This window comes from Paroedura picta, chromosome 4 (assembly GCF_049243985.1).
Source record: "Paroedura picta isolate Pp20150507F chromosome 4, Ppicta_v3.0, whole genome shotgun sequence".
Lineage (NCBI taxonomy): Eukaryota > Metazoa > Chordata > Lepidosauria > Squamata > Gekkonidae > Paroedura > Paroedura picta.
The window spans coordinates 102,973,771-103,000,066 of NC_135372.1; the positions used below are offsets into that span (position 1 = coordinate 102,973,771).

Consider the following 26,296-nt stretch of genomic DNA (forward strand, 5'->3'; position numbering starts at 1 on the left):
CTACCCAGCTCCCCTTCCCACTTGTGGATTCACCTGTTGACAGTTGCGAGTTATATTCATCTGTAACTAGGGTTTACATATTTGTAGAGCATGTTTTGTTGGTGGCGGATTACTGTTCTTAGGCTTAGCATCTACAATAAGTGAAGAAAAGTGGGCTAAAATTGTCTATATAAATAAAAACTGGAACCTTCTGCTGTGTGCTGGAGTTATAAGAAAGATGTTAATGTGAAATGGTTCCCTAAAAGAAGAGGTGCTGAAAACTACTGCAACATCCATTAATAGGGGTGAATAAGGGGGTGAATCCAAAAGATTGCTTTATGCCATCATAACTCATTTCTGCCACCAGAATGGGGAGATGATTTTACTAACTGTTTCCATGTGCTGCAGTCCGAGCTCCTCAAATCTGGGACCTGCAGGAACAAGGTGAGGTCAAAGTGCAAATCTCGAGTAGGAGAAACTGGCAAACATCTTCCCATTCCACCAGCATAATGAATACTTTTCATTTTTTAAAGCTGTATGAATTTAGCATGTAAAGTAATTTGTTCACTCAAGTTGACACAAGTGTTTCAACACTAATTTCACTGTTTATTTTATCATTTGGAAGCTACAATCTAGGTGAATTACTGAGCACTTTGGTCTTTCAGAAAAAGGCATTTTTCAATCCATGGTTCACCTAGTCAAGTGCTGTTGTTGGTTTCAGTGCACTCGCCAAACTGAAATAGCAGACTCTAATGTTTAAATGCAGAATCAAAACCCACATATTGATCTAATAAAAGTACTAGCCATATAGCTATTGCCATGATGAGATGCTCTATGTATACCCAGAGTTCACGGCTTGCTGTAGTAATATTAACATTTTCCTCTTCAATGTTAACATCTACTTCTTACATATGAACAGTCATAACTTTATATACTATATATATATATATATACACACACAACATATATACAGAAAGAGATTTTATGTGTGATCAATTATATATGTGGGATAAAAGTTCATCTAAATAGCAGAGTTTCTTTCAATAAAATAAAGAGGAAAGGGTGAATGAGATGTTTGTTATGCTGCCAGCTGAAACTACCACAGGTTAACTCACTGCATATACTTACTTGCTGGGTAAAATCTTGCTACAGGTTTTCCAATTTTAACTAAGTTCTGGAAAGTAACAAGCAAATTGTTTGAAAACACCATTTTTGCATTAAATGAGCCATTTGTCTTAATCTTTCAACAGGCCAAGCTTTTTCAGAGCCTCCTTTCGGTCCTCATCTGTGGCCCCCTTAGGTGTGATTTTTACACTGACACAAGGGGGCCTGGGAAGCTTGGCAGGGTTTTGAAGTGGGTAAGATCTCCGCTTATCACTTTTTTCTATTTCATAATTCTGCATTCTGTTCTCCTTCAGATCAGCGAAGTCACTTCCCATCCCAAGGGAAGTTGTACGTGGCCGGTTGTTCTTGAGAAAACTTGGAGCTATTTTGTCCAAAAAGGGTGTTGTGCCAAATGAGGCATTGTTCTTAATATTCTTAACCTCACTGCCAGAAGAGATGTAGCTGCTCAAGCCCACTCCTGATCGTTCCAGTGTGTTGGATTTAAAGCTCACCTGTTTAATACCTGGAACATTGATCTCCATAGGGCGGAAGCCGTTCCCTCCAAGCTGGCTATGCTGCTGCTCAGGTTTCTTATTCACAGCAATATTATCGACATTTACATTCTCCCTGCTGCTAGTCCTTGGATTCTCTCTGGATTTTGGGAGAGCAGAGTTTTTGGCCCCATGATCATCTGGATCTTTATCTTGTGGGAGACCTAGTTTCTCAAGAGCCTCTCGCCTGGCTCTGTCTTGTTCTTTCTGAAGAGAATGTATCTTTTCTGTGGAAAAGTCACCTGTTGCTGCTCTGGGTCTGCCATTTGATGGAGCAAGCACTTTTAATTTGGAACTGGACTCCACAGTGAGTGACATATTGCTTTTGCTGGTTTTGAGGATAATGTTTGGGGGCAGTTTCCTGGGCTTTGGAGCGGTGGGAGGACCTTGCTTGAGGCTGGGATCCAGGGCAGCTTCCTCCACTGTAGGTTGTTTATAATAGGCTTTGGTACATTCAGTTATCTTCTTGTTAGGCTGTGGAGACAGAGGTTTTAGAACAGCTTGTTTTCCAAATGTCAGCTCCACCTTCTCTGATGACAGCTGCTGTTGGCCAGCTCTAGCCTCATAACCTTCTATTATGTCAATATTTCTCTTAACCTCAGAGTGATAAGGTCTCTGCTTTTCAATATCCTTGCAGGAATCATTATTAAGAAGTGGCACCTCCTGCCCTGTTGTGAAATGGCTTCTCCACTGATCCTGAAATGGCTCAGGGGGTGGAATGACTACAGATTCCAAGTCAGTGTTTTTTATGTGGGCACTTATACTGGGCTGGTCATTTGATATGTCCGCAGTCTCAAGCTTATGTGACCCCCATGAATTCAGGTGCAACTGAGGAAGTGTGTTTGGATCATCAACATTAGATCCTGCTGTCTCTCTAAGTGAATATCTGTTTGTTTGTGAGTCTTTTCTTACACCAACATTCCTTGGAAGGCTGTGGTAGCCTGGACTTGTGGTAACAGGAATAAAATCAAAAACACTTTTTTTGCTCTTCTGTTCATTTTTTGGATGTCTTCCAGCATTTTCATGGTCCAGTTCTATAACATTGAGAAAGAAAGAGTGAATAATAATGAGTAATGGTCCCTTTTGGATTGCTTTTTAAAAAAACTCTGAACACCTCAAATAAGATAAAGGGGGGAAAATTCCTAAAAGGAAAAAAAAATCATATCAGGGAATGCAGCTGTAATATTAGGCTGTGGTGAAACACCATATGTAAACAGCACTATATAGAAATTTTGGGGAAGAGACCACAAAATGATTAGTAAAATTAGAGCAGAGAGTCAGTATGAAAGTGACAATATTTTTTCATCCTGATATTACACTTCAGGTGACAAATGAAAACAAGAAATGCAGTACTATGCCTGAAGCTATTTTATTTAAAGGCAGCTATTTTATCTGAAAACACCTCCATGTGGCAAACTCAAGTGTTTAAATTGTTTGCCTTGATGTGACAACATAGCAACTCTTTCCATGTTCAAACAAAATACTCAATGCACCAAAATGATATTACAAGATTCCTGGTTGGTAAATTTAAATCAAACATTGTGTTGACAGATAAGCCATAGGATCACCAAGAGTCAGACTTGACTGAACAGTTAACATCAGCCAGCTTGGCATGGTAGTTAGCAGCACGGATTTCTAATCTGGTGAGCCGGGTTTGATTCTCCGCTCCCCCACACGCAACCAGCAGGGTGACCTTGGGCTTGCCACAGCACTGATAAAGTTGTTCTGTCTGAGCAGTAATATCAGGGCTCTCTCAGCCACACCCAGCTCACAGGGTGTCTGTTGTGGGGAGAGGAAAGGGAGTGCGATTGCAAGCTGTTTTAAGACGCCTTCAGGCAGAGAAAAGCAGCATATAAAAACCACCTCTTCTTCATCTTCATCATCAAATTAAAATGAAAAAAATATTAAGAGAATCAAACCTGTGGAAGTAATGTGGAAACTTCTCCACCCTAGTGATAAGGATATATGGATGATAAGGATATATTCTTGTAAGGAAGGATACCTTTTTTAAAATCAGACTTTGAAGCTCAAGTATGTTAAACAAACCTTACTAAGCAACATTATATTTGCTATAATAAGAAACAGATGTTGAGTTATTGGAAAAACAGATGTTGAGTTATTGGACCACAAGTATGATCAATAAATACAAAATGCAGATTTGATTCCACTGCTACATCAGTTCACTTTTCAGAGGAAATATTCTGTTACAGAGAAGTTCACCTTTAGGATTGTCTCTCTGAGGCCACGTCCGTGGATGCCTGGTAGGTCCAGCAATTTCAGCCTCATCAGTAGAAAGCCCACTGTCTGCTTCAGCATCTAGTGAATCTAGTGTTTCTTGAAGGAACATCAGACATTCTTTCTCTTCCACAGATAGATAGTCATAGCCACTGTCACTCTATATGAAAAATAAAAACCTGTTCAATATCTCACAGAGACATGAATTATTCATTTTAAGAGAAATGGGTTCAATCCCCATCCCCCCACCCCCATGGAAACAAAATATCTAAAAAGTACAGTACAGCAGTAATTTAATGGTAAGTATTTCCCTGAGGCATTAACATAGAAATGAGAGCTAATCTTTATAACCAAGATCTAGAAAACCTCTACTGACTTCCTCTTGTCTAACAGACCATGAATTTACCATTGCAATCACTCACTCCTCAAACATGTACCTGCATTTTAAACAGTATCACAAGATTTTTGGTTTAAAGTGTTTGTAAACTGATTTGCAGTGTGCCTTTGTAAATTCACTTACCAGCTTACAAAATGCAAAAGATTGTTTGAAAATACTAAAAAAAAAGCAAACCGTGCCTGAAATATCACAGTTCAAAACACTTCAGGACATGTTTTGTATTTACAGCTGCCATTTTTAGTTCTTCTAATGCACAGTATAGTGATGCACCAAAATGATAAGACAGAAACCTAATGTACATGTTTAATATAAGAGCTGCAGTTTTGGCTAGATACGATATACACAGGGTTGCAAACCTCCAGTTAATGGCTGGAGGTCTCCTGGAATTATCACAGATCCATCTCAGTCTGAAAGTTACAAACTGAGAAAATGAAACCTTGCAAGAATGCATTGTGCATATGCATAGGGAATACTTGAGAAACAAAGTCATTAAATCTTCTCAAACACTTAGTTAGTCTGAAGATCTGTTATATGTTTTTAAAAAATCCAATGTCTAGTTCCATTGATGGTGGTCAAGAAAAGGGGATGTAGAGGCTTTGTTGGTGAAATGCTCTATCAAGCGGATTCTTTGAAAGTATCAGTGTTGAGGCCATAAAAGCTGAAAAACACATGTATCATTCATAACTTTATTCTGTATACTGGGTCTTGAGAGACAGTTGCTATATGGTACACAGCTTTCTCTGCAATGACATTGACATTGTGGAACAAACTGCTTATCAACCCCTTCTCCTCAAACAAGTATATTCAGAAATACTGTCCCTCCCCAATAAGTTATATTCCCTTGCTTTTGACCAAGTTTTTTACTGTAGTTTATCTTGTTGGTTTATGCTGCAAGCTATCTTGACTCTTCACAGTAATTAAAACAGAAGTAGGATTACCATTTCAGATTGGTTGGAGTCATTGCTGATCATACTGTCACAGCTGTCCACACTACCAACAACTGCTGCAGGATCCAAGTCAGTTGTCCCTCCCCACAAGTCCTTCTTAGGCATATCACAACTCAAACAAAATATCTGCAAACGTGACCCAGGAGTCCTGGAGAGGAAAGAAAACCAAGACACAACTTTTATTTATACGTCTGCATTTTTTGGTCAGATCAAGAGTTCAAATCATGATCTGAAAAAAGTAAGTTACCTGCAAATTGCTAGACTTAAGTACTGTTCCAGAACCTTTAGCAAATATTTAAAACATATATTCTATATGTCATCTGTAATAGTACAGTGAGGAATCAAACTTGTGCATTTTATATTATGCATTATAGTACACCTATTCCTCAAAATGTAAAGAATACACTTTGTCAGTATATTGTATTAACTTTATTTGCACCATAGCAAACTGCAAGATTTCAAAAGCACTGGACTGTTATGAGTCACTATGGAACTCCAAGATTCTCTCAGGGTCCCTCCCTCAGAGTCCCTCCTTCAGAAGCAACCTAAATCATATGAAAACAAATCGTACGACCTACTGATAGCATGGATAGGCTAATTATTGGTTATCACTATGTGTACCATACATTTTTTGCCCATTCCATCCCACACATTTATATCCCATCTCCAAGGAACTCAAGGTAGGATACATGGGGTATTTCTCCACCACCCCTATATTACCCTCACAATACTGCAAGGTAGGTTTACAGTGAGAGATAGTGACTGTCTTCCCTTCCCTACTTTTGAGCTCTGCATAGTCATGTCAAAACTATACTTTAAAATTTTCCCACACTGGCTGTAATATTTAAAATGTAAGTGTGAAACAGGGATAGTGAAAGACAATTTACAAACTTCCTGTTGCACACCAGCATCACAGTCCCTCCCAACATTTTCAAGTGCCACTGTTGACGTTCTGATAATTATAATTTCTTCTTGCTGTTTTTGTTCCTAACTAGATCAGCCATAGAGAATCATACTTTGGTGTGTTGAAAGAGTCCCAATGAGATCATACTAGCAATCCTTGAAGCGATCAAAAGACTCCTTAACACCACTTCTTGTCAAGTTCAATATCTAACACTTGTATCAGCAACAAATTCAAATGGGGGGAAAGTTGGTTTGAGTGATCACAGGTAAACCCGTCAGTTTAATATGTGAAAGAATGGGCCCAATTGCAAACGTTACCAGGCAATGTAGACTATAAACTAGGGCTTAACATAGACATACACCAACATGAACCACCTTGGATAAAACCCAGTACTCAACTCTACCAATAGCTAATTTCTTAAACTGGCCAGACAGAAGCTTCTGTGAACCCACAAGCTGAGCCTGAAAGCAGGAGTCTTTTCCCACTGTTGTGCCCCCATCACCAGAAACCAGTATGCAGTGGCATATTGCTGGTTAACACAGGGGGATGTTTTGTTTAGGAGAAGGTTCTGTTTATGTATCACAGGTAATACCTGTTGACATTTCCCATGAATCTGTCTAATCCATTTTTAAAAACCACTTAAGCCAGTGGTGATTATCACATCCGATGGAACTCTTGGCTCCAGAAAAATTACTGTATTAAGTGAAAGTACTTTCTTTTATTAGCCCTGAATTATTGCCCATTACTTTCATTGTCTGATAATACAGGTATTTTTGTATTTGTATGAGTTTATAATAGGTCAGCTTACAAAAGATACCTAAAAACAATAAACGCTTCAAGACCATACATCAATAATTACCTTTTCTGAGCCACTAACACTGGGAAAGCACTGATCACTAAATAAGGCTGTCAACTATAGGAAACTTATGCCTATTTACTTAGGGAAAAGGCCAGAGTGTAGATGTATGTGCGTATACCTGACACATGCCTCTCATCCTTTAAACAAACCGAGGACAGACATCACAGTATTTGGTAGGAATAGATGGCTTCTTTTTACAGAGAGTTCATCCAGATCCTTTGTGTTCATGTGTATAGACAAGTGATTTGAGAAATGTCTTGGGGAGGAGTGGACCAGTACTTGCATGGCCAGAAGCCAGGCACTGACCAGATCCAGACCTGAGAGCCAGTTTGGTGTATTGGTTAAGAGAGCTGACTTCTAATCTTCCGAGCCAGGTTTAATTCCCTGCTCCTCCACCACATGCAGCCAGCTGGGTGACCTTGGGCTCCCCACAGCACTGAGAAAGCTGTTCTGACCAAGCAGTAATATCAGGGCTCTGTCAGCCTCACCCCCCTCACAGGTGTCTGTAGTGTGGAGAGGAAAGGGAAGGCGATTGCAAGCCGCTTTGAGACTCCTTCAGGTAAAGAAAAGCAGCATATAAGAGCCAACTCTTCTTCTCAGCTTCATTGGGGAACCTGCTTCATGTACCTTCCAATCATACCTTGGGCTAAGCAGAGGTCAAGCGCAGTAGTCTCTGCTGGGGGCAGAAGGTTCTGAAATACACTGAGATACTGTGAACTTCTATGTGTGGGAGTGGTGGGTTATAAATCGAATAAACAAATTAAATATTTTATCTGATGGGAAAAACAGACTGGTTGCCCTTAAAGAGCAAACGGCAGTGGAGGTGGGAATAAGGATCAGAAACAGTGCAGGGGAAGTCAGCTAATGGCTCACAGACTAAAGATTTATTCATAGATCTACCACAGGGGTTCATCCAGTTTTTTAAATTTTAGACATGTGCAGAGAATTCTAGACAGCATACAGGAACCCGAGGTTCAGTCTAAGGTCTACCCACCTTTGAAAATCTTCAAATAGGTGTGGGTGAGGAAGAAAGGCATTTGCAGGAGAGAATCGGAAGGCACGGGGTGGGGGGTTAACTAACCTTCTCACTCACCATTCCTCTGCAGTAAGTGACCCTATTTGCTTTCATTATCTCAGCAAACAAAAGTTTGGAGATACATTTTGCCAAAACAACTTCAGCTTCATTCTGACTTTAGCTAGCGAAAACCTGCCCAGCAAGGCTACAGCCAACCACAAAAAAATAACAGGCACCTTCAATTAGTCTAGTACTATCGTTCTGTATGTCACATTCTCCATAATTTGAGAATCAGGAAAGTGCTGCAAGCTTGTGCATTTCTGTGCCAATCTCATTGTTGCATTTGGGAGGGAAAACCCACTGGCATATGGGAGGAGGAGGGTGGAACCCACAGCAAAGAAGGAGGGGGAAGAACAGACTCTGAAGGCTCAGCAGAGACCTCTTGGGAAACAAAGCTATATTACATAACTTTAAGCACTGTAAAATTAATCATTGACAGATTTAAAATGTCAGGTGCCTGTCTTCTGGGTTTTTTTGCACATGCTTCCCCCTTCCCCCTCCCCCATTCTACTGTTTGCCGTAAGTATAACTTACAGCTTGGTGTAGTGGTTAAGAGCTGCAAGCTCTAATCTTGAGAGCTGGGTTTGTTTCCCCACTCCTCCACATGCAGTCAAGTTGGATGACCTTGGGCTAGTCACAGTCCTGCTAGAGCTGTTATCACCAAGCAGTTCTGTCAGAGCTTTCTCAGTCTCGCCTACCTCACAGGGTGCCTGTTGTGGGGAGAGGAAGGGTGAGGAGAGGAAGGGAAGATTATTGCAAACTGTTTTGAGACCCCTTTAAGTAGTGAAAAGCAGGGTATAAAAATCAACTCATCTTCTTTAGTATTATATCAGCATTAGAGCCAACAATGGTTAAAAGAACTAACAATGACCTGCAAAACCCACTTTAAGCTTTGGTTTAAAGGCCCCTAATTAAAATTAGCCCTGGATGACAAAAGGCTGAAACATTGCTGCAGCAAATTATGGGATGCACATAGTCTGTATTAAATCTGTACATTCAATCAGGAGACAGATACTTCAGCCCCAACACAAAGAGAACTTTTATTATCAAGGAGGAAAACTGAACAGCAACAGGGAGAACACACAGGCTTGATATAAATATCCAACTGCTTCAGGCCACGCCCCCTCTAGACACACTATTGGTTGATAATACACCCTTACAATTGGCTACTAAACGCACTCTGCCAATTGGCTGCTGGAAACGTTCTAGCAAATCATAATTGAGGACCGAGGAGCCAGGTCCTGGCCAAGCTCAGATACATGAACTATATTGCATGAACACATATACACATACATAACAGTCTCACAACATGTTTTCAGGGCCTAGTCCCAAACCTGAAATCCTGTGCATATTATAGCACTGTGCACCTAGCTGGGCCACCTCAAGCAGTGCTGACTACAACCATAGGTTGCCTTCTAACTGAAGGTTCAGCGTTCCAAACACAGGCAGTCCCACCCATTGAGATCCCTAGTTCCGTATGCCTTCACCTGCTGCTCAAGTTTCTCCTTGTTCAACCCCTCCTAGAGGGGAGGTTCAGCCCTGAGGCATTCTTCCTTGAGTTTTGCAAATCCATAGGCAATCTTTCTAGGGTCAGCCATCTTCAGATGCAAGATCAAATCACAGAGTTGGAAGGGGCCATACAAGCCAACTAGTCCAACCCCCTGCTCAATAAAGGATCAGCCTACAGCATCCATGATAAGTAACTGTCCGGCTGCTGCTTAAAGACTACTGTGATGGGAAGCTCACCACCTCCACTGATTCCACTGCTGTACTACTCTGATTGTGAAAAAAAATCCTGATATCTAGCCTGATTTCTGCAGCTAGTTTAAACCCGTTACTGCGAGTCCTCTGCTGCCAACAGGAACCTTTCTCTGACAACCTTTCAAATACTTAAAGACAGCAATCATGTCCCCTCTCAACCTCCTCTTCTCCAGGCTGAACATTCCCAAGTCCCTCAGCCATTCCTCATAAAGTGTGGTCCCCAGGTCACGGATCATCCTTGTTGCTCTCCTCTGCCCCTCTCAATTTTGACCACTTTTTTTTTTTGAAGTGAGGCCTCCAGAGCTGCATCCTGTACACCAAGTACAGTTCAACCAGTCAGACTTTGGAAGCATCACTAGAAGTAGTGAAGCAACTAATGGGCTAGCCCAAGATTATGCTGCAAAACCAACAGCAGGAGCAAAGAGAACATGTCCTTTGGTCTCTCCCTATCATTCCATTGCCAAACTATGCTCACTCCATTAAACTATGATTCCTTGCTAAGAGGCAGCCACAAGCTCTGTAACCTGTAAGACATGTTTCCAGTTTTTGTTCTGTCTCTGTACAGTCATGCAGCACAAAATGGGAGCCTACTCCCTCTTTACAAGCTCAACAGTCCTGAATAGCTGCTTTGCAAATGAAGTCATTTCATGTGTAACTAGGTGCTACAGCAACTATTTTTTAAAAGGGTGTACAAATATGTCATCACTCCAGTGAACAATACTGCTCAATGAGGAAACAACTTTTATTTATCCATTTTACAAGCCCACCTACTGGCCATCTCACCTCCTCTCACCAGGGCCTGAAAAGGTCCTAAAAGAATAGGTCCTACTTGGGGATTTATAGTAAGAGGCTAACCTGTGTTGTGTTAGAAACTAGCTGTTAAGATCCACCAGCACTGTTCACCACAAGCTATTGTTGAAAGCAACTAATCCTAGTTCCCTGGGTCAGGTCAAGAATATGACCAGGCTGAGGTGAATGCCTTATATTTCAAAACACAACATTTATAGTAGAGAATTTGGATAAGATGATTGCTAAGTACCTAGCAGTTGGTGCAAACTTAAATGGACTCCGGGGAATGGTAGGGGAAGGAAGGCCTGGAGGATCATTGTCCATGGGGTTGCGATGGGTCGGACACGACTTCGCACCTAACAACAACAAGTACCTAGTGAGGTAGCCAGCAGCATGGCACATTGAGGTGCTTTAGAATCATGCTGGGTGGCTAAAGTAACCTGGAGTGTCAGCATATGACATGAAGAGTTTATTCAGTCAGCTTTTGTCTAGGACAGCAGTTGTCAACCTTGGGAACCCCTCAGGGGATTGATTGACCTTTTCCAAGGGGTCACCATTGAGGCCGCCGCAACTGAGCTACCGCCATCGAGACTCCATTTCCAATTTTGGCATGTGCAGTTCGATGTGGGTCGGCTGCTTCAGCAATCTCTGATGCCTGGAGTGGCCAGCGCCATGGAGAGGAGGGGTGGTGCAACCAGTAGCACACCAGTCGGCGGCCGCACATAAACACATGCAGGCACAGAGCACTCCAGCGCCACCCCTCCTCTCCTCACTGTGGGATGGCCGCTTCAGGTGTTGGAGATAGCAGTTTGCATTCTTAATGCCGCTACTCCCTTTGGGGTGCCGCCACACCAAAGGGGGTCGCAGTATCAAGAAAGCTGAGAACCATTGATCTAGGAAGATTTTGTGTGACATGGCACCAAAGCCATTTAGCAGGTCAAATGAAGACTATCTCCCCACCAAGACTCCGAGGCAGCCCATGTTCATATGAGCAAAAGATCTAGTGCATATAGAAAACACAAACTCAAGATTGCTCATTATTTTAAGCAATTACACACTTGTAGTCTACTTTTTGTTTCTTGCTTGTACCCCCTTTCCTGCCTTACCTTGTTTCCCACCTTTGTAATCCATTCCTTAAACAGCTTTCTCTTTGCATTGTTTTCTAATTCTGTAAATTTAGGTCTATTGCATGTTTAGTGGATGTCTTATGCTGTCTGATTCTTTCAGCAGCCTTGAGTCTCAACAAGAATGGCGGGCTACAAATGAAGTCTATAAATATTAGCATGGCCTAGAATAATTGCATGGTTAAGGCTGCCGGTTTCTAGGGTAGTGCCCAGTTCTATATGAGATATCTTTAAAGAAACAAACTCCACACATAATTTCCTTCCAGCAACATGGGTCAATCCTTGTCTTTTCTTTCGAATGAGAGATCTCATTAGAGGCTTAAGGGGCTAGAAGCCATAAAGCTTTACATGTGGTGGCCATGAACCTAGTCTTCATAAAATTAGGTTTCTAGATTCAGTTTCAGTCAATTTACATGCATCCTGTCCCCATCTACAACTAGATTATGGATAAAACTGGTGATTTCAGGATTTGGAACAGTTAACACAAGTTAACTGCTAAATAAGCAATATTAGTTGCAACACATCACACTCTGTTTGAAATGTTCCCTGAAGGTTTTTGTAAGTTTCAGCAGCTGGTAGCTTGAGGAAAGGAAACTCAATCACTTCTGCTTCTATGCTACTCCTTTTGTATTCTTTGTTGGCTGAATCCAAACTAGATTAGCAGAATCAGTAATTAGAAATTAGTGAGGTTCAGAAGGGGGTGGCAGAAATAGAAAATTTAGGCTACATCCAACTCATTCCATCCTGTGCATTATTTGTATATTCTTTATTTAACAGATGGTGGTCAGTATCAGTAGCTGGCAAACTAAATTTTATGTTAGCTTTCAAAGTGAATGTTTGCTTGTACCAAATAGTCAATTAAATCTAAGCAATATTAGGAGGGAACCCCACACACTATTTTTGCTAATTTACTGAAATTATTTACCAGTATGCATTCATTTTATCTTTTGTTTTCACATGGGCTTTTTTGTGATGGTACTCTCCAATACCAAGTATCGGCATCTTTTGGGTGGGGAATCTCCCAAGATCTGACAGAGGAATTCTTGAACACAACCTTATACATGAATACAAGAACCTTTTTTCACTTTTACAAAAAGAAAAAAGAATGCAAAACAGGGATTGACTCCTGGATGAGTGTACATTTCCAGGGCGATACCTTCCTGCCCAACTATATTTTGCAAGTGTGTTGAGGTAACAGTCACAGCTAGAAAGACAATGAAAGAAAAAAAGGAAGGAATGGGGAATATTTGCTCCCTTTTAACTATAGCTGTTATAATGCAATAAAACTGCCCTTCTTTCTAATACATATATATCCTAATCTATTTCTAAGACATTGTATGATACAAGTTTATACAAAATCACCACCAGTACCCATATACTATGTCATACACTGTTCTAGAGTGGCTTTCATCTACCAGAGAAGATTTGGGGGGGGGGGGGACAGACTTCTTGAGTGAGAAGCAGATGGGAATGTCTCGTTGCACGGTGTGGTTATCTGGATCAAAATAATAATTGCTTATTGGGATTATGTACAAAGGTATTATAAAAATGCCTCAGAGATTTACCAAAAGTCATTGCTAATCTAAATTTAAATCATAAGTCTGCCTTCTAGAATTTAAATAAACAAACATGCATCAAAGAAGATTTGGTTTGGGACACCATACCTGAATTGAATAAGCCATGTAATGTCACAACTTGCCAGAAACTGGCCCTTATTGATCAAACAAACATTACAGTCACAAACACCTAAGCCTGTAGGACACTACAGAACTCAAAGCCTGAAAGTTCTAAAGAATAAGGCTTAAGAGCTAACAAAGATGTAGTTATTTTTATTTCAGATTTTTTGAGCTATGAATATTTACTAACATTTAGAAATGAACAATTCAGCAAAGTGGATGTGTGCATATGACACAGCAGTAAAATATGTTTCTGGTTCATTGTTGCTTATTCTCAAGGAAGTATATTAGGGCATACCCAACACTCACAATGCAATGCTATGCAGCATTACTCTAGTCCAAACCATCTATTTCAATGGGCTTAGACTAGAATAACTCACAATGCAATAAACTGTTAAGTGATCAGCCATGCATATATGAGCCAATGCAAGGAGATGGTATTGCTAGTCCTCAATCTGTGACCTTCTGTTACATGGGAGTCTTTTAATCCTCTATGAAATGCCAATTTCTTTTAAAATCCTAATGGGTAGAGAAGGATCATTAGACACAGGAATATAAGTATTTAAGTGAGCCAGTGCCAAAGCAGACCCAGAAATTAAAGATTAACAGAGAGAGAGAGAACGAACACATAAGCAGTACTACTGGTTTTGTGGGAGGGGGGCGGCGTTGTATTTTGGCTTTTGCAGAGGAAAGAAATGAGATTGAACAAATTTAGTCCAATGACACCTTTAAGATTGACAAAGTTTTAATCAGGTTGTAAGAGGCATATAAATGTTACTTTACTGTCAAACTGAAATTAGCATTTTCTATTCCACAAAGAATAGAGCCTTCCTTTCTACAATCATTAGTCACACCCATAAACAATTTCTAAATAATCAGACTAAGATTACCAAGGGGAGAAGAAAGACTCATTTCTGCACTATCCATACCACTGAAACTAAACATGCACATTTACCAACTAGAGCTACAGGTACTAGTACCTCCCCACAGTGAAAAATGAAACTTAAAATGAGGAACAAAGTCATGCCTCTTCTGGAGTCTAACACATTCCCAAGATTTCTAACAGACTGGTATGAATTCTGACCGATTAAGCTGAACACACTAAACTAACACTTTGATAATCTTTCCTGGACAGAAGAACTGTCACAAACCCAGCAGGTTGCAAATTGCAATACACAGATGATGAACTCTATTCAACTCAGTGGATCAATAATCATACAGGCCTTTAAAGACTCACAACATCTCTGCTCATGAGCATAGGGCCAGTGAAACACTTTGGCTATGAAGTTTGGATCATATACCGCCAGTTACAACCAGACCAAACACACTGATATTTTTTTCACTGCTAGGTCCCTGACCAGAAGAGATTTCAGATTTTAGCATCACATTTGCTTTTAAGCAGAAGAAATATTTCAGGTATACATCAGTTCAAATAGTCATCCCATGCTCATGTCCTTGATAGTACCAGTTTATTATTACAAATAAAGTTGTCAGACCTTTGAGAACACTGATTATCTCCAGTTGCTTGTACTGGAAACCAACTGAGTGACTCACACTGACACTAGAAACTGTCATCTCTAATAGAAGAAAAGCTGCACACATATACATATGTGTCTACACATGAATCTGCCTCATGCTGAATCAGTTCTTTGGTCCATCTATTCAGGCTGGCAGCTCTTGCTCAGGCAGGTCTTTCATATCATGCTGGCACCTTAACTGGAGATGCCAGGGATTGAACCTGGGATCTTCTGCACACTAAGTAGATGTTCTACTACTGATCCACTACTACTACTGAAGTAATTCATGTGACGCTGCTGGAATTTCACCTGTCAAAATTAGAAGATAACTACCAGGAGTATGTTACTTTTCCCAGCTTGATGTAGTAGTTAGGAGCACAGACTTCTAAACTGGCGAGCTGAGTTTGATTCCCCACTCCTCTTCCAAATGCAGTCAGCTTGGTGCCCTTGGGCTCGCCACAGCACTGATAAAGCTGTTCTGACTGAGCAGTGATATCAGGGCTCTCTCAATCTCACCTACCTCACAGGGTGTCTGTTGTGGGGAGAGGAAAGGGAAGGCGGTTTGTAAGCTGCTTAGAGACTCCTTCTGGTAGAGAAAAAATGGCATATAAGAACCAACTCATCTTTTACCAAAATCAATGACTTAGGGTGATAATTTCACATTATTTTATTGTCAGGAAATTACTATTCATTTATTTTGTAGGGTTCTTTCCCCTACCCCCAATACAAATGTATCCTGATGCAACTCAGTATACCTATATCTGATCAAGGAACTTCATGCAATTTAAATCAGTCTCCATGTATAAGAACTACATATTTAAAATAATAATACATTTCTATGCCCTGCCTTCCTATATTTTTATAATAAGCAACACTCTAATAAATGGAAAGTGTGCTGGCAATTGTATAATAAGAACTCAACTCTTTTAATTCACCTGCGTGAGGAAAGTCATCTCTCCTCCTCCCATATTGTTTTGCTCAAAACACAGAAGGTGCTGAATGTACACAACATGCCCCCAAACTTCTAGCCACTTTTACATGAACAAAAGAGCCATATCTAATCTTTGTCAGTTACAGCTAGGGGTCTCCTCAATGCGGGCTGCACAGGATCAGATTACTGCACACAGTTAACTTGTTTAGCTGCATGTATCTTAGAACATAACCCCCTCTCTTCACAATAAGTTAAAATATTTCCTTTCAAATCCTTTATAGAAAATGGATTATAATGGCACACACTCCTATATCCTTCAACTGCCTTTTGTCACCATCATCATTGAAAATAAAAAGGGATACTGTCACTTTTTCAGCTTTTCAGGTTGCTCAATGTTTTATGAACAGTGAATACAAAAAGAGGAAACATTTCCACTTACCACTAAAGAATCAATTTAAGAGGCATTAGTAAAGCAACAACTGCAGCCCATATGGCTTATTTCCATCATGAAGCACAAAGTTTTCTGTAATCCTCTGGCAGCTCAAAGATTTTAACAGGAATAGCAGCAAGCAACATCTTGACAGCCCACAAAAGTATACAAGCTTCTGTTTCTGACATTCTGCTTCCCAAACCAGCTACCTATCACCTATTTGCACCACTGTGCAAGAACATTCCTTATCATGAGCAAACATGGTTTGGTTAGAATTTAACTCACCTTACAGAGGAAATAAAAACAATTCCAAGTACTCTGCTATATACTAGCACCACCAGACAAGTTGTACCTCTTGCTCCGCTCTCTTCATGACCTCCCACTGACTTACCTAGACAGGTAAATTCCTCCTCTACCTGTCATCACTCCACCCTGCTGCTGACTCCCAACCAATCACACACCCTCCTCCTAACTCCCCATTCCAGCTGTTCCAAAAAGAAAGGGGGAGGAGAGATTAAAGAGCTCTTGGCCAACTACATTTTTCAGTTCTAAACCTTGGCAGCCAGACGTGAAGCAAAAGAAGTGATCTTATTGTAAAATCTGCATTTTTTAAAGAAGCCCCTTTGTCACTAACACAAGACTGTTACATACTATTTGAATTATGGAGGGACTACGGAAGGGGTTTCTGTCTTCCATTTGCCCTTATAAATTAACATAAAACCGATTCAATAGCAAGGAAACACAGTAATCAGTTGGGGGAGGGGGGATCCTGCAAGAACATGGCCCTTCAAGAAGCAAAGTGAGTACATCACATTTTGAAAAACTGCAGTTGCTGTCTTGGTTACAGCTGCTCCCTTTCTGCCATCCCAGAAAGATTCCTGAATAAAGATTACTTTCCAATCAGCCTGTTTAGATCCAAGCTCTCTATTTCTAGGATGATTTGATTATTTCCCTGCTATTTTGCATGCAGTGTTCTGTCTTTCCTTTGAGACCTACAATTGTATAATACTGAAGAGACTGTGATTCAAGAGGCTATTGTTTCAAATCTCATCTCAGCCATAAATGCTATAGGAGCCCTCAGGCAAGTTGCTCTCTTGGCCTTGATCCCACATCTGAGTATGGGGATATTACTTGGCCCACTTTACAGGGCTGTTATAAGCCTTGCTGTTACATTATGAATGAAATACCTCAAATGATGAAAGTTAAAATGCAAAGTTTTATCTCTTTATACCCTACTTTTCTCCCCTATGGGGACCCAAGGGAGCTTGCAACTTTATTCCTCCCTTCTGCTCACCCGAGCAAAGTTTGAGCTAAATTAGGCTGATGGACAGAATTGTGCCAATGTCACTCAGAAAGCTTCCCTGCAGAGTGAGGATTCAGATGGTCTCCCAGATCCAGCACTCAAACCACTACCCATACCAGCTGTCTTGGAAGCAGTCCTTAACACACTTATGAATGGTCATTATTATTCCCCTTTACAATAACCTTTACAAATTAAGAGATGAGCAGCCTGAAGAACTGTAAGCATAGCTGAAGTGTGGCTGCCAGCTTTGAAACACAGGAGGAGCAAAGAAATGACAAAACAGAATTTTGTGGCATGACCTCTGAACTGTTGGGTACTGTGAAGACTAGGACCGATTCTGCATGAGTAATTTACTCCTGCACAGCCTCTCATTGTTTGCAGGTTTAATGCTGCTTCCACATGACATCAGCAGCAACTCGGAGCTCTCCGATGGTGCAAGTTTTTGTCCAGTTTGCCCTGCAATGAGAGAAATCACAAAATCCTGATTTTCCACTTCTTGTCATGCTACAAATCATGGTGCAAACAGGGGCAAGCCTGTCTAGAGGGAGAAATGCACACCAGTCTTGGTAGCCCACCGTTGCACGCTCTCCTCTCCATTTTCTGATAGAACTTTTTAAAAAATAGTGTGGTCCATGTTGCTATGGGACTGCAAAGTGACATGCCCTCATTTCAAATAAATATGTTTTCTTCAGTATGCATGGTAATATTGGGATTAGGCAGTTAAAACATATTCCTGTTTGTGCTTTCTGGCGGTGGGGTATGAACAGGGGGGACATGTGATCCTGCAGTCCTCTCTCTATTAGTTTGGGGTCTGTGCTCTTTGCTTTAAATATTTATCATGAACACACAATCATCGGGGTCCAGTTACCATGGGCAGCCTATCACAAATCTAGCCGAACATAAAAAGAGACCATTATACAAAGAATCCTGAAAAGAGAACTAAGGAAATGTTTTATTGTTGTGGGGTGATCCCAAAACAACATGGAAGTGCATTTAAAAAAATGTTTTACTGTTGTGGCATTTCCCCATAGCAACATGGAAGTGTATTTTTTAAATTAATTTCAGGACTGGGGGGGGGGGGAGTTTGAGTCCCCAAAACAACTGCTGTGAAAGGATTGGTGGCTTGCATTGATGGACGGCTAGGGGAAAACTTCGGGTTGTTCATGCTTCCTGCTTCTCCGCTGCCTCATCAGGAGGTAAAAAGCTGCAACAAGGCAGTGTGATTATGCAGGAGAGGTCTCCCATCAGGAAGTGTGCAAATACATGGTTTCCTATTGTGTGTTTGCAAGCAGGAGGCAGCGCGTGTTATGCACCTCCATGCTGAATCGGTCTGACTAAATTCAATGGCATGCCCACACAAGCAAGCATAAAACCAATGCCTTATTTTAATTTCTCTGAAGTATCTTATGAGATGGTGGAACATGTGCATGTGATTGAGTTGCTGTCATCTGGGACACTACTAAGCAACCATAGCAACTGATAGGGTGACACTATAGACACACTAAATAATAGTAGTAATTGGTAAATTATATGCTTACCGATTATCTACATCTCTGAAGTTCAAATGTCTTACCCTCAGGAGACAAGCCATAAGCAGCAGAATCCCCATGCAGGGCAGAGGACTTTATGACATGTTCTAATAATATATTTTCTTATTACAGACTTGTGTGTGTTACGTGCTGTCAAGTAACTTTCAGTTTATGGTGATCCTTATTCATATGAATGTTCTAAGAATCATCAGCAAGCCTTGATCCCAAGTAAATCTACATTGGATTCCACATTGAAAGACTTACCTGTCATCACATACAAACCAACAATACGCCTTTAAATGCATTCACTGGTACCCTGCGAGGGAAGATCGGCAGTGTTCAGTCAGGGGTCTTCTTGTGTTTCTTTCTTTGGCAGGTAATAAATAAGGAGCCTTGCCATTTTCTCTCAGGAATGCTAACAAATGACTGGACAAATTCTTGTGATTCAATTTAATTCCTGAGTGCAAGCAATACCAGTGCCATAATGTCATTAACATAAGAACATAAAAAGAGCCCTGATGGATCAAACCAGTGGCCCATACATCTCTCTATCTCACACTTTCAGTGAATCCCAGGGAGACTCTGGAAACCATGAGGGCTATTTCCCCTTGCTTTCACCACACATGTCCATTGGGTTTTCTTTTTCCTTCTGCATTAATTCTAGTAACAATGCCAGGATCCCAGCTCTTGTAGTGGTATCAGCATGGGGCCAGATCAATTTTAGGAAAGCCAGCCTGGGTGCCTATTTTCCTTGTGTGGAGATCTAGCATGGAGCTGAATGGATATGGCTATAGCTCTGTCTTCTCTAAGGAAGAAGCAGCCAGCAGGCCAGACTAAAATCTAGAGTCTGTAATAAGACACTGCAGTAGGAGGCAGCTTCTGAGGAGCCAACATGGATCTCCAGCCAGGTACCAGTACAATAGCTTTTTGGTCCTCTAGCCCTGAGGCAACAGAGAGCCAGCTGCCAGCCAGTTAACCACCCCTATCTCCAGAGCCTTGGGAACAGCACAGAAGGAAGAAACGGAGGGAGCTGCAAGACAGAAGGTGCAGTGCCAAACAGCACAGACCCCATGTTAGCCATGAGAGGTTGCAGGAGCAGGGATGAAGTGGCTGGCAGGTGTTTAGCTTGATGAATAAAGGCAGCAAACAAGGGAATGGCTGTGTGGAAGCAAAGAGTCTGCTAGTTTCTGATCTTGCAGCCTGTATTACTGATTGACTCCCTGGACTCTGACCTTGGCCTGTACTCTGCAAGTCTACTTTTGGATCTCCCTTTGGACTTGAAACTGTGAGTGTGTTTAACTGGTATCTGACTTTTCGGATGGGATTTTGATTACACTCATGCCCGCTATGACCCTGGACTGTGTTCTGACTATGCTTCTCACATTTGCCTACCCTGACTCTGGATTGTGCTTCAGACCTTGCACTGGGACTAAGTGGTGCTGTGTTTACCTGGCCGTTCAGGACAGAATCCCCTTAAAGGATCTTGGAGTGAGGGCTTTCAAAGGGCATGCCCTGATCAAGGGCTGCCAACAAGTTCCCCTCATGTTCAGTTGGCAGAGGAGACCACTTAAGGGTAAGTGCCCACATGGAATCTGACATCCTGCCATTCCATAGTTCTCTCCCACCCCAGCAGATAAGCTGGAGGACACTGACTATTTATTTTATTTTATTTATTTTAAATTTATATACTGCCCTTCCATATGGCTTTGGGCAGTAGGTCAGTTGATACCAGGATCTGGTTGTCCCATGTTGCACCAAGGCTTCTGTCTCATATTTCAGAGTAATTTCTTATAGGTATAGTTTGAGAACACCAAGCTAATTCATATAGGATGATCTGTCACCAGTATTTTCAGATGAAAAAGTTCTTTTCTTCTGCCTTCATACATACTTCATGAGCATTAGCAAGCACCGCCTTAATTTGGCATGTTGTTCTTCTGCATACTTCGTTGGTGACATGCTCAAAAGAGACACTTATGGCTTTGACACAAATCTCTCCCTAGCTATTTAATAGCTACTGGATGGATGTGGCTTGAAATATATTTGTTCCTCACAGATTTATTGTCATAGGCAAAGAGCAAAAACTGTTTCACTGATCAGTGAGTTGGAGATCTGGAGTGGCTGATTCTTACCCCTACAATAAACACATGATGTTCATGAAACAAGTGTGACCCTGTGCAACATAAACATGATCTCAAAACTGAGAACACACATAACCTCTAACAAATTTCTATGCCAACTTGTATAGAGAAAAGAATATGGACATAGTTTGTGTAATATTTTTAGTAAGAGCCAAAAGAATAATGGAAACTGGAGCATGCAAAAAAGAGAAAAGGAAAGTAGAAAAAAACAGATGACGACCAAAGAATCAAAGAAATGGTGGGAAAGCTATTATGAACACTGATGCATCAAATGCAGAAATTTGAGGAAAGAACATTCAGAGTGTCCAGAAAGACATTCAAGAATCAGAGGGAAAAAACCCAGAAGAATATCCAAGAAGCATGCCAAGAAGCAAAAAGGCAACCATATATATTTTTAAAAAAAGATTCAGAAAGCTGAACATCTAATTTTTATTTGCAGTGATAGACCAAAGATAAACTATTTTAACAAAAGAGTTACATAATACATAAGACATACAAAGAGTTACATAATAGTTATGGATAAAATATTATCAATCTCAGAATAAAATTTATAATGTTGATACATAGAAATAGAACTAAAACCAGAAATTTAATTTAAAACCTACAAATCCTTATAGTTTGCTCTTTGGACCTTTACAAGTTATGTAATCTAAAGCAAAAAACTTTGTAACACATCTTCCCTGGAAAATAGTGGGTGGGAAACATATTAAGATGGCAACAGAGAGACTTAGAAGCAAGGAGTACTCTGTAAGAATGTAACTGACTAACTAAACAACTAAAGATATTAATTGGCAACCCCCTAGAATTTTAAAACATAAAACTTACTTCACCTAATGACTCCTAATGTGGAGATGCTGAACACTTTGCAGAAAGGAATGATACTTCTGGGTGGAGGTTAATAAAGTTAAAAGCAACCCAAGCTAGAGAAGATGAAGAAAATGGAAAGAGAAGGAGGCCACACTCCTTTCCAGCCTTTCCTGCAGATGTCTGCCATCTCTGCCAGAAGACTGCTCACCTTCATCACTGGCCACCAGATGTGATTAACTTGTAAAAAGGCAAAAAAAAAATACTGGCAGGAAATACATGGGGAAATATAGTACATATTAACATTTAAATTCCCTTTTGAAGCTAAGAATATGTTATCAGATATACTGCCTAATAAATTATCAAAACTTCTGGAAGAGATATTCAAATACATCATGGCAGCAGCTAGAACTATGTAGCAAAATGGAAAGTAGATGTCTGCTCCCACCTAGAAGAATGGGATAATAAATTTGCCGAATATGCAGTAATGGTAAAATGAACAACTTATCTGAGAAACAGCCCAATCGCAAAATTTGAGGAGAGTTTGTGTATTATGCAAGCTGGAGACAAATTTAGAATAAGGAGTTCAAAAAAATTGCACATGTATGTATTGAAATGTAGAAGTAGAATGAAAATAAGTTTTAAATGTAACATCTTTACACCGCCCGTGGCGCCACGGGCGCCACGGACTAAATAAAACCGTAAGGGCTGTGTAGGAGGAGTTAGGGCGGGCTCGGTCCGGGATGAGGAAGGGTGCCGATTGGCCCCTTCCTCTTGACGGACCATTGGCCGAGCCAATCGGCAGGCGCGAAGCGCCTGCCGATTGGCTCGGTCGATTCCCACCCCACTCACAAGGAAGCAACTGCGAGCCGTGCGAAGCGCGGCTCGCAGTTGCTTCCTTGCTGGCGGGCTGACGCGTCGGAGGCGCGAAGCACCTCCGACGCATCAGCCCGCCGGCCAGGGAGCCCCCGGCAGTCGCGCGAAGCGCGGCTGCCGGGGGTTCCCTGGCCGCCGGCTTGGTGCGGCGAGAGGCGCGAAGCGCCTCTCGCCGCGTCAAGCCGCCACTCAAGCCTTCGCTGTAAAGCCGCCTCCGCCCTCAAGCCTCTGCTGCCGCCGATCAAGCCCTCGCCTCCGCCGTTCAGCCGCCTCCGCCGCTGCCGATCAAGCCGCCGCCGCCGCCATCAAGCCGCCGCTAAAAATGGCCGCCAGTCAGAAAACCCAGCGCCGGGTAAGAAATCTTTTACTCTCCCACTGCCTCCTAGCGCCCATTGTATTTAGGATACAATGGGCTCTTTTACTAGTCTTGAATATAAATGTATAAAGTGGATTCTAGGCCGAAATATCCTCTATCTTCTTATTATGAGATATAGAGCCATTTTCTTTCTGTACTCTTACATAATACTTATTGTTAAAAGCAACACTGCACAGGTAACTGTGGCAAAAAATATAATACCAAACATGAGGTAAAGATTAATGTTGCAGCGCAACCGCAAACCTACATTGTCAAAGGTGAAATAAAATCTTTAAAAGTGGTCTTTTTGGGGATCAGGCAGGCAAAACACACCCCCTTTTCTGTTTTCTAGAGCTGAGGAATGAGCTGGGAAAGAAGGGGGGGTGGATGATCGGCTGCCTTCTCCCGATCATACAGGGGTCTGAGCACCTTGTTTTAAAGACAACTATTTACACAAAATGTCTTTTGGGGCTCCAATTATCATGTTCAGGTTCTCAGAAATCTACCCTGACAGAAATAAACTGCAAAAGAACATGAATTTCAAAAAGGGGTGGGGAATGCTGTATCATTCTGGCATTTCTCCATAGCAACAGGGCAGTGTTGATTTCTATTTAAAATGCATTTGTGTTGTGGCATTACCACATAGCAATCTGAAAGTGCCTTTAAAAAAAAATTGATTTCGGGGCTGGGGGGGTACAAAGTTTAAGTCCATGAGAGAACTGCTTGGCTGTGATTGGTGGCTTACTGTGATTGACAAGCCAAGGAGCGGAGAGAGAAGTTTGGCTTGTTGTCGCTTGCAGCCACATCAGGAGGCAAATAGGCGCAATGGGGCAGAGGGATAACATGGGAGAGATCTGCCCATGAGGAGGACTGCAAGTACAAGATTTACTATCCCATGTTTACAAGCAGAAAGCCACTCACATTTTACCCCTCCATGCAGAAACGGTCCCAGTTTCGGTGATTCCCAAAATCGTGACTTAAAAATGGCCAAATCTCGACCTGGCTACTGGAAAGCTCCAGGATGCAGGCGACATCATGTGCAAGGGGCTCTAAAAGCTGCCAACATTCGAAGGATGTCCAGGAATATATTCCTCTTGTGCGAAGAGGAATGGATCGCCATGTGGCTGGGCCCGACCCCCTAACCCAAGAGGTGTGTTGCTTGCCAGGGGCGAAAATTAAAGATGTTTCAGAAAGGCTGCCCAAACTCCTCAAATCTACGGATCGCTACCCATTTGTGATGGTCCATGTGGGAACGAATGACATGTCCCTGAATACCATCGCTCCTATTAAAAAAGACTATCAAGATCTGGGGAGGAAGCTCAAGCAAATGGGGGCACAAGTGGTATTCTCTTCAATCTTGCCTGTCAAGGGAAGAGGAATGCGTCGGGAGAGGAAGATAATGGAGGTGAATCACTGGCTGCGTAGTTGGTGCCGGCAGGAGAGATTTGATTTCTGGGACTATGGGATAGGCTTTCTTGAGGAAGGCCTACTAGCACCTGATGGACTGCACTTATCGAAACTGGGGAAGAATGTGTTTGGCAGGAACCTGGGGAGATTCATCAGGAGAGATTTAAACTAAAGCCACTAGGGGAAGGAGACGATCAACATAGGGAGTGTATGGAAGGAAAACTATCGGAGGCAGCCCAACCGGCAAGGCCAGCTCATAGGGAACCAAAAGTAAAAGGATTCAGATGTCTTTATACTAACGCCCGAAGCATGGGCAATAAAAAGGAAGAGCTGGAACTTCTCATGCTGATGGAAAGGTATGATCTAGTAGGCATCACAGAAACTTGGTGGAATGATTCTCATGACTGGAATGTAATGGTGGATGGATATGAACTGTTCAGAAAAAACAGAATAGATCGAAGAGGTGGAGGAGTGGCACTGTATGTGAGGAAAGGGCTTACCTGTCAGGAAATTCTAGTGAAGGAGAGCATATCTACAGTGGAAAGCATCTGGGTGAAAATAAGCGAGGGGAAAACAAACAGTGTGGTGGTTGGTGTCTGCTACCGACCGCCTGACCAACGAGAGGATGTGGATGCTGCACTTTGTGAGCAGCTTGAGAAAATATCCAAACGGCAGGACCTTGTCATCATGGGTGACTTCAATTTCCCAGATGTGTGCTGGGAAACAAACTCTGCGAAGCGTCCTCAGTCATGCAAGTTTCTGACCTGCCTAGCTGACAATTTCATTTATCAAATGGTAGATGAACCCACAAGAGGTTCAGCCATAGTGGATTTAATACTGACCAACAGGCAAGAGTTGGTGGATGAGGTGAAGGAGGTGGGGACCCTAGGGGGAAGTGACCATGTCCTCATAGAATTCCTTTTGAGATTGGGAGCCAAGGAAGCTTGTAGCCAGACGCGGATGTTGGATTTTCGTAGGGCAAACTTTAATAAACTCAGAGACATGATGAGTGTCATACCATGGACGAGAATGCTGGAAGGGAAGGGAGCATGTGAAGGGTGGGCGCTACTCAAACAAGAGCTATTGCATGCTCAATCAATGACTATTCCAGAAATACGAAAACACTGCAGGAGCTCTAAGAAGCCTATTTGGATGAACAGAGAACTTCAAGAGGAACTAAGAAAGAAAAGGAAAATGTTCAGGAAATGGAGGGAAGGACAGAGCTCTAAAGAAGAGTACCTACAGGTTACTAGGCACTGTAGATCAAGCATCAGAAAGGCCAAAGCTGAGAGTGAGCTAAGATTGGCCAGGGAAGCCCATTGTAACAAGAAAAGATTTTTCAGTTACGTGAGGAGCAAACGTAAAGTAAAGGAGGCAATAGGCCCGCTGTTGGGTGCGGATGGACAAACTCTAACGAAAGATGCAGAGAAAGCAGAAAGGCTTAGTGCCTATTTTACATCTGTTTTTTCCCACAGGTCAAAGTGTTTAGGCACATCTAGAGATGGCTGTAGCCAAAGGATAGTGTCTGGGTGGCAGGTTAACATGGATAGAGAGGTGGTCGAGAGGCATTTAGCTGCACTGGATGAGTTCAAATCCCCTGGTCCA

At 41.8% G+C, this 26,296-nt stretch overlaps 1 protein-coding gene across 5 annotated transcripts; it reads right to left on the minus strand.

Annotated features, from left to right (window-relative positions):
- Nucleotides 1–564: 564 nt before the first annotated feature.
- C4H1orf116 (chromosome 4 C1orf116 homolog) lies at nt 565–16,696 on the minus strand. 5 transcript variants are annotated; one of them, XM_077334825.1, is made up of 5 exons: nt 16,565–16,696; nt 8,586–8,761; nt 5,205–5,361; nt 3,855–4,029; nt 565–2,668 (listed from the first exon to the last, which is right to left on the minus strand). In XM_077334825.1, the coding sequence occupies exons 3-5, from the start codon at nt 5,316–5,318 to the stop codon at nt 1,215–1,217; spliced, it is 1,743 nt and encodes a 580-aa protein (XP_077190940.1). In that variant the 5' UTR covers nt 5,319–5,361; nt 8,586–8,761; nt 16,565–16,696; the 3' UTR covers nt 565–1,214. The 5 variants fall into 5 exon arrangements, with proteins under 5 accessions (XP_077190940.1, XP_077190939.1, XP_077190938.1 ...); XM_077334824.1 differs by lacking the exon at nt 16,565–16,696 and adding an exon at nt 16,289–16,499; XM_077334823.1 differs by lacking the exon at nt 8,586–8,761 and having other exon boundaries at nt 16,565–16,685.
- Nucleotides 16,697–26,296: the final 9,600 nt, after the last annotated feature.

Excerpts from the sequence above, each read along its gene's own strand:
- C4H1orf116 (XM_077334825.1), bottom strand. The coding sequence starts at position 5,318 with ATGCCTAAGAAGGACTTGTGGGGAGGGACAACTGACTTGGATCCTGCA. Across the intron at positions 4,030-5,204 it reads ACTCCAACCAATCTGAAATG|AGTGACAGTGGCTATGACTA; the intron begins GTAATCCTACTT and ends TTTTTCATATAG. Across the intron at positions 2,669-3,854 it reads TCAGAGAGACAATCCTAAAG|AACTGGACCATGAAAATGCT; the intron begins GTGAACTTCTCT and ends TCAATGTTATAG.